The 15681-nt window shown below is 37.6% G+C and overlaps 1 protein-coding gene and 1 long non-coding RNA gene across 2 annotated transcripts in view; both read right to left on the bottom strand.

Moving 5' to 3' along the window:
• Nucleotides 1-15681, bottom strand: part of LOC134577512 (uncharacterized) — a 747008-nt gene that overhangs the window by 164937 nt on the left and 566390 nt on the right. The gene's annotated exons all lie outside the window — the stretch shown is intronic.
• Nucleotides 5222-15681, bottom strand: part of BCL2L12 (BCL2 like 12) — a 31970-nt gene continuing 21510 nt past the window's right edge. The window contains exons 2-7 of the mRNA XM_063436955.1: nucleotides 15214-15397; nucleotides 13598-14310; nucleotides 11940-12083; nucleotides 11034-11134; nucleotides 7644-7913; nucleotides 5222-6191 (exon numbers count right to left, since the gene is read on the bottom strand). Of these exons, the coding sequence (XP_063293025.1) occupies nucleotides 6150-6191; nucleotides 7644-7913; nucleotides 11034-11134; nucleotides 11940-12083; nucleotides 13598-14310; nucleotides 15214-15383 (1440 nt within the window). The 5' untranslated portion in view covers nucleotides 15384-15397 and the 3' untranslated portion in view covers nucleotides 5222-6149. The remainder of the gene's footprint in view (nucleotides 6192-7643; nucleotides 7914-11033; nucleotides 11135-11939; nucleotides 12084-13597; nucleotides 14311-15213; nucleotides 15398-15681) is intronic.

Below are 15681 nucleotides of genomic sequence, written 5' to 3'. Positions count from 1 at the left end.
CGCTGGACGTCGTCACGCTATACATGAGGACCTTCAGTGTCGCCGGAAACCCCATAGGAAAGCATTGAATATGGGGAGGTCTAATGCGCGCACGGCCATTGCCGCGCATGCTTATTAGGTCTTCCCTGCCGGCGTCAGGGGACATCGGCGCTGGAATCAGGTAAGTGGCTGAAGGGGTTTTAACCCCTTCAGCAACATGGGATGGGGAGTGGGAGGGAGAGGGGACCTGCAGTGCCAGGAAAACTGATATGTTTTCCTGTCACCGGAGAGTCCCTTTAAGATAAGTCCAGGGACCAATGAGAGTTTTTAGAAAATTGGGCAGACAAGATTCTTATCTGCCGTCACATTCTTTGTTTCCACCTGTGTATGTGCCTGAGAGAGATTGTGTGGGTATATCTGAGTGTGTCTGTGTGTCTAGCGTTATGTATGTGTGTATTTCTCACTGAGACTTTGACAGTTTGTACCTGTTTATGTACGACAAAGTGAGTTTGTGTGTGTGTATTTTTGACTGTTTCTCTGGCATTGTGTACATATTAGAGAGAGTGTGTGTGTGTATTTCCGTAGCTGTGTATGTGCCTGAGTATCCTTGTGCGAGGTGGTTGCTTGTGTTGTGTGTAAGGGGGGCTGCTTGTATTCTGTGTGTTGTGTTTATGGTAAGGCTGTATTTCGTGTGTGAGGTGACTGTATGACGATGACTGTCTTTAGTGGGTGACTGGGAGAGGGTGAGTACGGGGGTGATTGTGGCAGGGTCAGCATGAAATTGGGCAGCAGTGAGCGTGAGAGTTCGAGTACTTGAGAACTTGTTTCACCACTCAGACTTCCTCAGTTGGTCGCTATATTCTTGGTGTCCATCTCTGTGTGTTTAAATACCCTTTGTATTCCTCCTGAATTGGCTCATCTTTTGTCCCAAAATTATTTCTGGCGCGAAGGATATTGCGAGCATTTTTCTTACCACTTGCCGATATATCACTAATGGTATTCTCCATAATGGTATTTCAACATGCACATCACCTCAGTAGTGACGTCAACATGCAATTACATGAGCATACGCAAAACATTAAAATGGAGATACAATGGTGGTAGTTCCAGAGGATAAAATGAATATATACATCTAATTTTTTTTTTATTTAAAATAACTGTCATTTACACTTAAATCTTCCATTCCTGACAATAAGGAATTTCGGCCATTTTAGAAAAGGCCAAATAAAGAGATATACTCACTATAGATTGCATGTTTCACTCTTAAACACTAGATAATAATGATGAACCGATTATAAATATTTGAATCTATTTACAATGGTAATATATTTTATAAATTCCTAAAACATACTTTTTATTTAAATAATTCACTTAAAACCATCTAACAAACTCTGCAATACTCCTATAATTATTTGAATTTTTATTTTATTTTTTTAAAGTGATAATTCTAATTCATTATTAAGCCCATTAGGTACCAATGTATGAAAGTTAAAATGAATTTAATTTCTTCCATGTCAATCTTTAATTTTTTTTAAAGCACAAATGGTTAAATCTTTTGGGTTCTGTTTATGTAGATCCTTAAAATGTTTCGATACTTTGTGTATTTCAATACCTCTCTTAATATTGCAGATATGGTCAGCTATCCCAATATATTAACATCCACTTGTTCTGTCTACATAATTCATACCACAATAACATTTTAAGAAATATAAAACATTCTGTGAATGGCATTTTAATTGATACTTTATTCTGTCGTCCAAGTTGGTAAGTTCATGTGTTTTTAGCATGCTGTTTTTTTTGGTTTTTTTTAAATGTAATTTCATACAGGCAATATAAGAACCAGATCCAAAGAAACCTTTACTCACACACATATATATAAAAAAATAATAATAATAATAATAAAAAAAATATATATATATACCGTATATATAAAACAAAAACGCATTTGGTCTCTCCATGTGAAGTGCACTCTTCACTAAAAGGTTTTCCCTCTATATATGTTTTTGCTTTTCTGGTAAAACGAGCTTTGAAATTGGGTCTTCCAATAAAATGTTCCAGTACTTGCGAATAATTTTCCTCGATCTTATAATTATTTCCACTATAATTGCACACAATTCCTTTCCCTTCAAGAAAATTACTTGCAAGTATTGAAACCTTTTATTGGAAGATTGTTTACACTCAGATTTTGTACTCCACTGACCTACGCACACTATTAGGTTAGTGGCTATGAACTGAACACTGCCAATTCATTACAAAGCAGACATTTGTTGAGGGTCAATCAGATGTTTCATAAGGGGATAGGGTCACACAAGTATATGAAATTGTGAACAAATCTGAGAAAAAATATGTTTACACAAACACTATTATCCAAGCTTAAAAAAGTCACTCTGGTTTATTCACTAAAGTGAGAATTATTGGGACTTGAACGTAAATTTCAGATTAATTAATTTGAATTCTCACATTAAAGATAGAACTGATGGGAATTCAACGAGAAATGAAAGTAAATTGAAAAGCAAATGTAGGCAGAAATCGAATTTAGTAAAAAAAATTCTCCAATGTTCAATTTGGCCAATTTGCTCTTATACTTTAAATTACTTTGAATTCCCAGCAATTCTCACTATAGTGAATAACCCTGTAAGTCAGACAATTTAAGGAAAGAACAATTAGAATACCGTTGATAATTAAATAGTCAGATCACTGGCTTTATAGAAGAGATGGTGAGTGACTGAGTGTACACTCTATAATGAATGGGGCATATAAGGAGCGTCACATTTCTCATCAATGAATTTCATTTAGAACGTTTTCAATATTTTTTTATTTAGATTGTTAAGTTTTACTTATTTCTTTCCCGCTGTTACTGTGACGTCTTGAACAGAAAAGACTAGATTAAATAGTAGCAAATAGTTTTATACAGGGGGATAATATAATGCAACTGTGGAGGTGGCTAAGTGCTATGGGGCTCTCACACCTATTAGAACTCCATTGAAGGATAACCTGCAGGCATCTGATGTAAATGAAGAGTGAGCTTTGCATATCTTTACATACGTGAGTGACTGTTTTGGGGATGGTTTCTGATCCATGTCATGACAATCAATACGCCCACACAGACCTTTGCAATAATGGAATTCTAGTGTGACCAACGCAGGTTTTCCCTTTGACACTGGCACCTCCATCGTAAGACTTGGGAGCTTTTACCCATGCTCCGTAATAATGACAATTCTATTAGCACTGCCTATTTACATCTCGACAAACATGTTTACATGGTTTATCAGTCTTAGTAAGACTACACATTTAAGAGAGTAATAAAAAGACATAACAATGATGTGTACTTCCAATTGAAACATCTGCGTAGTAATACATTTTATGAATATTTGACGACAGTTGAATATTTTCTTACATGAATTATTTTCAACGACACTTTTAATAATCAACAGAAACGCAAATAATTTCACAGTCATATCATCTAGATCATACAGTTTTTTTATTAAAAGATTTTTTTACAAAGGTAACTTTTTGTAGAAGTGTATTTAAAGGCACATTTGGATAGCTACAAAAAAATATAATTAACCATTAAAATTTCAGTTCACATTTTACATAAAACACATATTAACACTTTTTAGATGAGGCTTGACTGTTCGTGGAGGTAAACATTCTTTTTGTATTGGCTTGTATCCCACGGATTCTGGAGTGGTATCATTGCTTTTATTGAATATATCAAGTAGGTTTAAGAAAAAAACCTCTAAGTATCCCCTTAAGGATGGAGGGAATTGTCCAATTTCTAAACCAAGATAAAAACCTAGAATAAAGTTTGTTCCACCCTAATTTAAGAATGTAGCTTTAAGTGTCCCCATATATATTATATAGTGTGTTTAATTTTTTTTAAACATTATATATGTATACATAAAAAATTATGCATACATAAAAATGTTAAATATGAGAATTTCAAAAAAACGTTTTCACATTTTCCGCTTGTAATAAGTTTCACACATACATTAAACAAACACTATAGGGTTAGGAATACAAAACTGTATTCCAACACTATAGTGTCTATCTGCCCGCTCGACCCACTCCCCAGCAAGTAAAGGATGATCCTTTAAACACTTACCTGATTCATCGGTCTCCGCCTCCTCCAACGTGATTGATGGGGCGGGAAACCTAAAGCACATGCGCTGCAAGCGGCCTTCCTGATAGGAAAGCATTGACTCAATGCTTTCCTATGGGAGACTTGAAGACGACTTAAAATGTCCTCATGCAAAGCGTCACTATGCCTATTTGAACAGAAATGCCCAAATCCTGAATGTTGACATGCATGGAGGGCCGGGTTGGGAACAGTGTCACGGGTCATAATACCATGTAGCACCATAACAAATATAAAATCTGTTGGGGGAAAGGTTTCAACTACCATGGCTTTAAAACAGTGGTTTGTAACCATTTTTTGACATGGACATGATAACATTAATTCAATTACACATACTTCAATTGTAATACAATATAAAAATAACTATTAATGTATGTAATTTAGGTCTCATACATATGGTTCTTAAGTGAGTTGGGGAAGACATTGTCAGCATAAAAAAATATTTAATATGGGTAGTTTGCTGGGGCCTGAACCATTGAAACGTCATGGGGCCAAATGATTGGTCGTTACTCTGGTGTCACGAATCATCGTTTTAGAAAAAAAGTATTTTCTAGCACTGACAGCACCCTTATTTTTTCCATAGTGAATATGCCTACAAAAATATATATATTTTTTTTCCAAAACAATACTATGTCTGAGAGGAGGGAGTGCGTACCAGACTAATGGGCATTCTTACTATAAGAACACACAGACTTGGACAGAACTCCATAATGATATACATAAAAGACACATATTGCTGCTGGGTGCCCACATACTTATTAACCATTTCACAAATAACAAGTGGAAAAATAAAATACAGACCAACTTAAGAGAAGCTGGAAAATGTTTCAAACTACCTATTTTGGCCTACATTTTGCATTAAATTCAGTTCTCAACTCACTGTTTGGTAAATGAATGTCCAAGGGACGAATGGCCAGACCATTCTTTTTTCTAAGGAATCCATTCACCGGCTTCAACATGAGACTGCATAAAATAATTGGAGTTTTCATTTCTAGAAAATCTATCCCTATGTATTTTTGCTTCAAATACAGTTGTGTCAAACCCTAAAAGTCATTCAGTAAAATGAGAATTAGAGAGAACTGAAGAGAAAAATTGTAAATTGAGGCCTGACTAGCCATATTGAACACATTCTCCATTCCAGTGTAAAGATTACTCCAAGCATCAAACCACTACAGCCAGCTATAATGGTCACGATGCCAAAAGTATCTTGACTTCATTCCATCGTAAAAACAGTTTGCCTCTTACCTGAGTCCCCCTGTTCTGGAATAAAAGTTTAAAATTCCCTTTTCAATTCTACACAGTTTTAGTTTTCATTAAAAACCAAAACAAAACAATCATACTTAAGCAGAAAAAAACAGCACCAAACCACTGAACAGAAGTTAGAAATCCATTAAAAATATTGGGCCCGCAGGAGCACAGAAGAGGGACTGTTCCCAGCAACTGTGGATACCTGGCAGGTATCTGTATATACTTTAGAAGTAGGTACCAGGAAAATGGTACTCATCAATTGTATCTATAAAATTAGAACTTTGGCTTGCAGAAAAAATTGGTGAACTGGAGGTCTCATTTAAAAAAAGTATTTTGGATTTTACAGGAAATAGGCTCGTCCACAAACCATTAGATATAAAAGGCACATACCGGTACATCTTTTCACATTCCTTACATTTGTTTCTGAGACAACAAAACCGAGCCTGACAGTAGTAGGTATAAAATGAGATATGTGCAAATAGAATTCAATTTCAACAAAACCATATGTACACATAAAAAAGTCAGTGAGTTTGTCATTCCTGAGGTGATATGCAGAGTAGATCATTCGGTCTACACATTTTTACAGTGGTCGATGGGAGGTCACGCAACCTTAGTTATTACTGGCTCTTATTAGTCAACGTCCGTTCACCCATCCTCACAGGAACGGCAGTCATGACGTGCCTGATGTAGTGTGTATTGCAGCAATTGTTCAGGATGCATCATGCTTTGTGCTCCCGCTGATTTTATGACAGCAGGTTCCGAGGTAGATCAGATTTTTTGTTCCTTAGTCTATTTGGAAATCTGTCAAATCTCCAACGATATTCTCCTGCAATAAAAGAAATGATAAATTGGTGATATTAATAACTAATATTTTTCCATATACATCATTAAAACATTTTTTTTTTTTAAATCTTTCCTTTCAATACTTGAAAATGATTATTATCTTAAAATAATTATTGAGGGGTGACGGTTGTCATTTCATTTAGCTCTTGAGATATGAAGAAGACATTTACCGATGCTTAGAAGTTAGTGGGGTGGGGTGGTGTAAAGACTTGCCCTAGTGACACCATCCTCCCTCTTGATTTGCCCCTGAGCAAAACTGTACTCTAAAACAACAAATAAGTGAACAGTCCTCTAACTTTGTGTTTCTTCTTGTTTTTCACATAAGAGCATTCTTTTCTAGGTTTCCATAAAGTTGAAATGTTTTAAAGTATCACTACAGCTAATCAGAGTATGAACGGTGCTATAGTCGAAGGTGTCATTTCCACCTTTTTTTGTTAAACCAAAAAAGTATAAAAGTAAATTATACTAGAATATATATGCGAGTGAGGCAGGAAACATGGTCGACAGTCAGGAGGTGCCACCAACATGATTTATTAAAGTGATGATTTCTCTTGATTCTGACAATTTTACAAAATAAACAAGCAACACCTAAATGTCTCCAGTTCTTTTAAATTGGTACAGATACGCAACAGTTTATTTTGTTCACCAACATGGTCATGTGACAAGGGAGTGGAACATTTTAGGTCTAAGATGAAAACCAGTTGATTTGGAGAATTTTCCAGTTTGACTGTTGACCTAAATTGCGAAGTTAAATTGTGAATTCTCCACAATTCCGAATTCAGTAATTAAACCCTAGTGATTAATGAATGAGGCTTTTTTGTAAATAAAGCTCTGCTTTTACTTTCCATAAGATATTGTGCAGGTAGACTCCATATAATTCTCTGCTTATCTTCTGCTGTGACTCTCTTAAAATAAATGGGTCTTACAGTGCAGCTTGGCTCTACTAGGGGAGAGACCCATAATGGGAGGTACGCAGACAGAGATTGGAGCGCAGGCCTTGAGGGTGGCGTTGGAGGTGACAACAAATATCACGTACGATGCCCATAAGTTGTGTCAGCCTGGCGTCAAGCATGCCAAGCTGATTGACAGCCTGTCTGGCCAGCTCCTAACCTACAGGACCCCGCAGAGTGTGCTGCTGAAGTGCCTTCTGCAAAGTCCTAGAACCCGATCGCAGTGTGAGCGCATCTAGTGATGTGCTTTTGCTCCGCTGCCCGAGGACAGTCCCTGCTCTCCCCAGATGAAGTACACCAGTGAACAAAATCGGGAAGGCAGAACAGGACCCAGAAATTGGGACTTTTCACAGGTCTGGAGACATGAAAACAGATACAACTTTTATAAAGTGTAACCATACCAAGAATTAAAAAAAAAAAAATAATAAAATAAAAAAAACACAGAAAATTTCACAAAACTTAGTTATAAAAAATAAAGACATTACCCAGCCTCCTTGCTGCTGGAGCCACGGAACAAACATATCCATATACTCCATGCTGTAGCCCATTAGAGTATGCACTGCGTGACTGTTGATCCCGGCCACCTTCCTGGTCAGTTCCATAGTCAGGGCTATCTTGGTCAGTTCTGGACTAACATTGGCACCCGCTACGTCAGTTGCCACCTCCGCCTGGCTTGTAAACATCTCTGCCAGCCTAGAAAAACTGCCAAAGGACATCCGACCAAGGGCATTCTTCAGGAAGGGATCCTTGTTGATCTGAATGGTAAAGTAGAAAGAAAACACCACATTACACATCACGTGTTTCCCAGAGCAAACAGTTTGACATACTGCGATTAATTAAGAAAATAGCAAGGTACGCTGGTAGAACTGGAAACGTTTGCTAATTTAGCAATTTTTTTCTCTCTGCTATTGTGGCCTAAATGTGCAATTCCTTTGTCAGGAAAATTATAATGCATTTACCACATTGATAACATTTCTCCTGTTTATTGCCGAGCTAAATTCTGCTACACACCTTGATGTCCACCCTCACATCTCAAGCTGAATTTTACTTTAAGAGAATTATAAAATATAAAACAGGAAACATGCTAAAAGCCATAGATTGTTTTACAAACAATATGGAAATGACTTTCACGATTACCTGGTTTATTCAAAGTAACACTGCATGATTAAACCTCCCTGAACCGCAGGGTGGGCTAATGCCATGCACATGGTCTTTTAGATGCAAATACATGCCACATGTGGTTTTGTTATAACATTTACAAGCTGCATTATCAGTCTTTAAATCTTACACTTGCCAGCCCTGTATTGGCATTACAATGTTCGAAAAGCACAGAGCCTCAATTTACAGAACAAAAGATCTTTTACTGTCATTATAATGACAAGGATTCCGGGTAAGAATGTGAAAAGGAGTACATTTACAACCTTAAACCTCTGCAGGTTATACATGAACTTATTAAGCTTATGAACACACCTGAAATCAACTTCTGAGTCACTGACTGTGTTGGACATATGGTGTAGAGCAGGGGCAGCCAAAAGGCAGTGGTCAAAATAAAGCTCAATTTATACTATGCCTTAAAGAAAGGATCATCAATATGTTGTAATATCTGATTATAATCTTTATCTCCAACTTTCTGACTGCAAGCTTTCTGTACCTTGGGTTAGATTGTCAGTTATCTGTCCATATTCTCACTGTTTTCCTTTCCAAAATGATTTGCTCTTTCTGCATGCAGCATTTTCTCAATGGAGTTTGAAAAGCAATAAACAAGCAGTACAAGATATTTTAAAAACAAAACTGATAGTTTCTTAAGTGGCTTTTTCACTTTCTGGGGTCTATGCATATTTTGCAAAGATCCCAGAGGGTGACTGATCCTATTGCATTCCAGTGGCCGGGAGTGCAGGGGGAGGTAATTTCTACTTACCTGAACCTGTCCCTTGTGGCCAACACCATCTTCTTCCAATAGCCCCGGGCAGGGGTGGATGGTGGGAGCCCCAGGGAAATTTTTGCACCGGGGCCCCGTGGTTTCTAGATACGTCTCTGGCCCCGGCGCTTCATCTGCTCATGCTTGAGAGTACGACACTGATGTCTATGGGGGATCCCGCAAGACCCTCCAAGGAAAGCCTTCCGCCCTCCCCCCCCCCCAGCCGTCACTAGTAACAGTATAAGGGCTTGACAGCAGTAGCTCTGTGGTTTTGCTACTTTAGAAAGTGGAGTGTTTAGGTGAAGCGCTATATTAGTGATAATTGATGGAAAACAATTTATGGTGATATTGCAAATTGCTCAGTATAAAAAGGATATACCTTTAAAATTGTTTTCTCGTTTAAGAGATGCCGATATTTCCGTATAGTCCCTTTAAATAGAAAACATAAAGATACAAATCATACTGCAAACGGTGCAATACTATTTAAATGTGAGGTATAGTGCCAAGTAACAACTCACAATTTTCTGAGCTAAAATACTTAGCTCAAGCTCTTGCACTCTTGCACTTTAGGGTCCGTTAAGGCGACCCTATCCTCCTTTGCGTCCAAATATTCTTAGGATTGTGAGTTGTTACTTGGCACTATACCTCACATTTAAATAGTATTGTACAGTTTGCACTATGATTTGTATCTTTATGTTTTCTATTTAAAGGGACTATACGGAAATATTGACATCTCTTAAATGAGAAAACTATTTTAAAGGGAAACTCCAGTGCCAGGAAAACAATCTGTTTTCCTGGCACTGCAGGTCCCCTCTCCCTCCCACCTTCTATCCCCGGTTGCTGAAGGGGTGAAAACCCCTTCAGTCACTTACCAGAGGCAGCGACATGTCCCACGTCGCTGCTTCTTCCTCCGCCGCCGCTCCTCCTCTGCATTACGTCGGCCGGTGGGCGAGACCGATCCCGCCCGCGAGACCTAATGCGCATGCGCGGCGCGCATTAGAGCTCCCCATAGAAAAGCATTGAAAATGCTTTTCAATGCTTTCCTATGGGGAATTGAGCGACGCTTGAGGTCCTCACACAGCGTGAGGACGTCCAGCGACGCTCTAGCACAGAAAATCTGTGTTTGAGACACGGAAGTGCCCTCTAGTGGCTGTCTAGTAGAACACTCCACTTTCTTAACTATTTATGTTAAAAGATAAATCGCGGTGTTATAGCAGCTCATTTCCTTGATTGTCTATATAGATTGATTAAAAAAAAATCCGATAATAGTAGCGCTAGTACATCATTGTTTATAGTCCCTACTTTGTCTAATTTTTTTGTTTATTCTCAAGAATAGAGGTACAATGGAAGAGGTAATGACAACGGGTAAACGGGTAAAACAGTATCAAATCGAGTTGCATTGACAGTCATTGCATAATGGGTGCAGTATTATTATTATAGTGAAACATGCGAGTTTAAATATTGATGTCACAGTACAGAAAATAAAAATAAAGAAGATTTTCAATGTTGGGTCTATAGTTGGCTCCAATCCCTACTTTGTCTTATGATATCTTTTCACTTGGATGGAATTTAAATAAAATTCAAACACAGGTTTTGAAAAGCACATGGGCGGTGGGGGGTTGACAGAGTTGCTTTAATTTAAAACAGAGTAAGAGGTATCTCTCACCTACAGATGGCAGCATCGTATAAACATCTTCATTTGCACCAGTCAGATCAGATATGTTTGGTGTGCACAGGGCACAAGATGTAATATTTTTTATTTTATTTTTTTTTAAAGGGAGTCAACTTCAGCTTGCAGTGGACCCAAAGATACAAAAAAAAGTTACGTCCACCTAAATGTGTGCGGATTAAGGCAGTCCTGACCTTTTCATTATTGCTCTTTCAAAAGTCCAGTTAAAATACTCATCATAAAAACTCCTTACGTGTCTATGTGGGTGTAAAAGAAATAAAAGTTCACCTTATCATTAATCACGACTGCTTGCTCTTGCAACAGAGATACTAGTTTGCGGAATGTCTCCTCCTTATCTTCACTCTCCCGGCGTGCCACGTTATTGTTGTCTGTTACGAAAGAAAATGAGAATGCATAAATAAGAAGCTGGCATTAAACCACATTTGCAGTGCGTAACAAACTAGCCAGGTAACAATGAAAAAAGGGCACAGACAGGTATTGATCAATAATGAGGGGTCATTCTTGCATGATTTGTCCTGCACTGAACCTTATTTTGATAGCAGCAGGAAGATGTAAAACACTGCTTCTATTAATATACAACAGAGAAACGCAGAAATATGGAAAAAAGAAATATAGGGATATGAGAACTATGTTTTATTATGAGCAGTCACCATTCAAATGGAACCCAGATCAATTCATGTTTTTGGATACATTATTGGTAATGTGGCTATACACTTGTGGCTATGTATCTATTTGCAGAAGATCCAAATGTTCCTAACACACTGGGTGGCAACACTTTTTTTCTTATGACCTAGGCAGGATCACGAGATCTGCTCCATGCATGTGCATATATCTTTTGCTAGTATTTTATTTCTTATGCTATATTGGAGACAGTGGACACTGGGACATAATGTCATGTAAGTCAGCACGCTTTAATAGTAGGAAACAGATGGAACGATTCCCCAAGACCAGCCACTAGTACTATATGGACTACCGTCCTGAATATCTCCCAGCGCCCTTCCCTGGTCCTGTGTAAAGGATTAAAAATCAGACAAGTACTACAAGCTAGAAACTCCAGGCAGAAAAAAAGCAAAGCATTCTTGAAACACACAGTAAATAGGTTACGGGTTGAAGCGAAGGATGATAGAAACGGACATAGTAAATCCACACAGTTTAACAAAATGATCTACTTACTGGATATGGGAGTCTTCAAATGGTCTTCAGTGGGGAAACCAAAGGATTGGGCATTTGCAACAGGGCTTTTCAGTTTTTGATGTCGCACTAGGTTGTCCAGCTTTTTGGCAGCCAAGGTGTAAATCTCAGTTTCATCAGCTTTCTCTACAGCTAAAGACAAATAAAATAATGAAGAATTGTCCAAAAAATGCAAAATAAACCCCCGCCCCCCCAAAAAACAAAAACAATAATGGACAATCAACTGATGGTATTACCCTTCCTGGAGTCCCGAAGATGAATTCTCAATGTTAGCAAAATTACCAAACAAATAACAATCAAACAAGCCAACCCAAAAACAAAACATGAATACACTTGGTCAGGAAAACAGTATATTGTCATTATTTAATTAAAAAAAAAAATTATTGAATGATCTAATCATTTCTGGAGGAGTAATAATTGATAACAAAACAGAATAGATAGATAGATACAGAATGGTAAAATTTCCTGGGAAACAGTCAATAAAATAACAAAAAAATTAAAGAGCGAGTACAGAGGAGGCTTTTTATTAATAAAGTGCATATATATTATATATATATACACACACTTTATTAATATTATTATGTATATAGATATAAAGGACTTAATATAGACAGAAACTGAACTAATATTAATTGAAAAGGTCTGAGATTGTACCGGTATATCCTTTTGATTCTTATTTAATTTTTTTTGTCTATATTCAGCCTTTTGTTTTATACGTCTATTGTGGGAAATCTCTGAGGATGTAAAGCATCCATTTAACTAAAAAAAGTGATATTTCTAAATGAAGGCAAGTGGTTCAAATTCTGACAGTCATACAATTTGTAATAATTTACATTAAAGAGTTACTCCAACTACCATGAACACTTCATTGTTTTTAAGTGGTCAGAGTGCCTGGGGTCTGTATGTACAGCGTTTCAATATGAAATGCTGTACACACAGAGTTTAAAGGGACACTATAGTGACCAAAACAACTACAGCTTATTGTATTTGTTCTGGTGAGTATAATCATTCCCTTCAAGCTTTGTGCATAAACACTGTCTTTTCAGAGAAAATGCAGTGTTTACATTACAGCCCAGTGATAACTTCACTGGCCACTCCTCAGATGGCTGCTACAGGTGATTCCTGGGGCAGTGTTGCACACTGTGACTGACATTCAGTGTCCCCACCCTCTGCATGGAGACACTGAACTTTCCTCATAGAAGTACATTGATTTAATGCATTGAGGAGGTTCTGATTGGCCAGAGCTGTGTTTGGCTTGTGCTGGCACTGCCCCTGATCTGCCTCCTTGACAACCTCAGCCAATCCAATACTAAATCATTGTGATTGGCTGATATCACCACTTCTCGTGATGTCAGCCAAGCAGGCAGATCAGGGACAGAGCCAGCAGCAGCAGAGTGAGGTAAAGGTAAGATTTTACTATATTTAGGAAGGGTAAGGGGGGAGGGGAGGTTAGACAGTGGTTTTAGCACCAAAGGGTCAGGAATACACATTTGTGTTCTTGACCCTATAGTGTTCCTTTAACCCCTCTGCTAGTGGAGGCGTAATTCCAACTTCTGCAGCATAAATAGTCACCCCTGTACATCTAAAGACCTCTTCCTTAATTATTATATGTGACGAGCATTACACAGTAACATTCTTACCTGTATGTGCTGGGGGATCTGTTGTATAACAAGGAGTCACAGGCAAAAAGTCGGGTCTGGAAGGATGTAAATCTATACTGCGCTTCGGAGCCTTGGATTTTTTCTTCAGAATATTTTTAAAGGAAAAACCCAATTTGGGAGGTTTGTCCACAGTTTCCTCCATCTCAGTCTCATTAAAATTATCCACAGAACTAGCCAACGTGCAGGCGAGTAAAGGATTTGGTGATTTCGGATGTTTTTGAGAATTCTTCTTGTGACCATCTTTCTTTGGTTCATCAAGCACATTGTCAAGAGAATCCCGTGATTTGCTCTTAAGGCTAGAGCTTTTACCTTTCACAGAATGTTTGTCTTTTCTTTCAGTAGGTTTCCGAGAATCATTTTCTTTCTTTGGTTCAACAAGCACGTTGTCAAGAGAATTCCATGATTTGCTCTCAATACTCTCACTTTTACCTCTCACGGGATGTTTCTCCTTTGTTACACTTTTGTTCCGTAAAAGCTTCTTAATTTTAGTTTGGAAGCCATGTTTCTTTTCCTCTACTTTATTTATCTCTTCATGAAGAGAATTCCACGTACCGTTCTGTTCCAAATTTGACACCCTACCTGATTTTGGGCTTGGATGTGCCTCATCTTTTTCTCTGATTGACTCTTTTGACTTTTTTTTCTCCGATTTCTTGTGTTTTTTGGGGGATCCATCTTTATCATCAGGTTGAGGCCTTAGAAAAGACGATAGTGATACTATGGTTATTTCCAGTATAAACAAGCCTCTCTCTAATGCTCTATTATAATTTTTTCTTATATACCACATGCCGTTCTAAAGCCCCATGTTTGGTCAACAGAAAGAACAATTCAAACCTTACCCATTGTTACTGTTCTATTTTTGTAACTATCTACCAAAGAATTTAAAAAGCTCACGTAGATTTATCTATTCTTACTCATTATGCTTTAGATTCCACAGCATTGATTTATCTTACAAAACAGTCCTCTGGATTAGAAATATTTACACCAGCAATATTATTTATTTTATTAAATATCCCCAAAGGAACAGTTGGGTAATCACCGTAATAAGCGGTGGGTCATTGGTGGATACAGAGCGCTGGTTTAAATATCAGAATTTTAGATCCGTCTTTGTTATTATTTATAGATAAAATATTTTACCAGGAAAGATACAATGAGATTTCTCTCGCTTTCAAGTATGTCCTGGGTTGAAATGTTTGCTGTTCTGTTGCTGGGCTTCTAATTTATAAACATGGCTAAGAAAACTGTACGTTGAGAAATGTAAGTCGTTTGCTCTACACCAACAGGGGTAATCGCTAAAGTGAGAATTGTCAGAAATTCAAAGTGAATCTCACATATTAGGCCAAAGTAGACAAACTGGGAGCAAAGTTGACTAGGATAATTTTTCCAGTTTAGCCACTGTGACATTAAATTTGAACTTCACTTTTAATTTCTAAAATGTCTCACTTTAATAACTACAGTTACAGACAGGGAGGGAGTGGCAGTGAAAAATACTTGTATAGTATTTAGATATGTACGTGACAAAAAGAGATACTTACTGAAAGGAAGGCTGTGCCAGATGTAGAGGACACTTCTGATACATTGCGCCAAAAGACACTTACCTGTGACTGTACTTGTGTGGGTCATGGAACATCCGACCCACATGGCCAATGTGGGTTCCTTCATCTTGACTCAGGGATCGTTTTAAAAAGGCCTCAAGAACACATTTGGTTTCCTCCTTCACTTTGATTAAGCTGACTGCGTCCGATGGGTTCTTCATTATGTCATCCATCCCATACCACTGCCCTAAAGATGGGAAAAGGAGTTAATTACATAGCTCCACATTATATAGTAATTCACACCACTAAACAATGGGGCGCAGCCTATGGCCGTGTCGCCCAGCTGTATGTGAACTAGCAGTATGCTCTCCACTCGTTAAAAAAACAACAACAAAAAAAAACAAGCACAGACACACCTCAACATAAATGAATTTAAAGTACAACTGTCACCTTAAAACTTTTTTTTTTTTTTTAATATAATGATACTTTTCTCAAGTTTTTAAAGTTAATTTTTTTTTAAAATAATGTATA

This window comes from Pelobates fuscus, chromosome 11 (genome assembly GCF_036172605.1).
Source record: "Pelobates fuscus isolate aPelFus1 chromosome 11, aPelFus1.pri, whole genome shotgun sequence".
NCBI lineage: Eukaryota > Metazoa > Chordata > Amphibia > Anura > Pelobatidae > Pelobates > Pelobates fuscus.
Note: the sequence above shows the minus strand (reverse complement) of the source record. Positions and strands in the feature narration are given on the sequence as shown.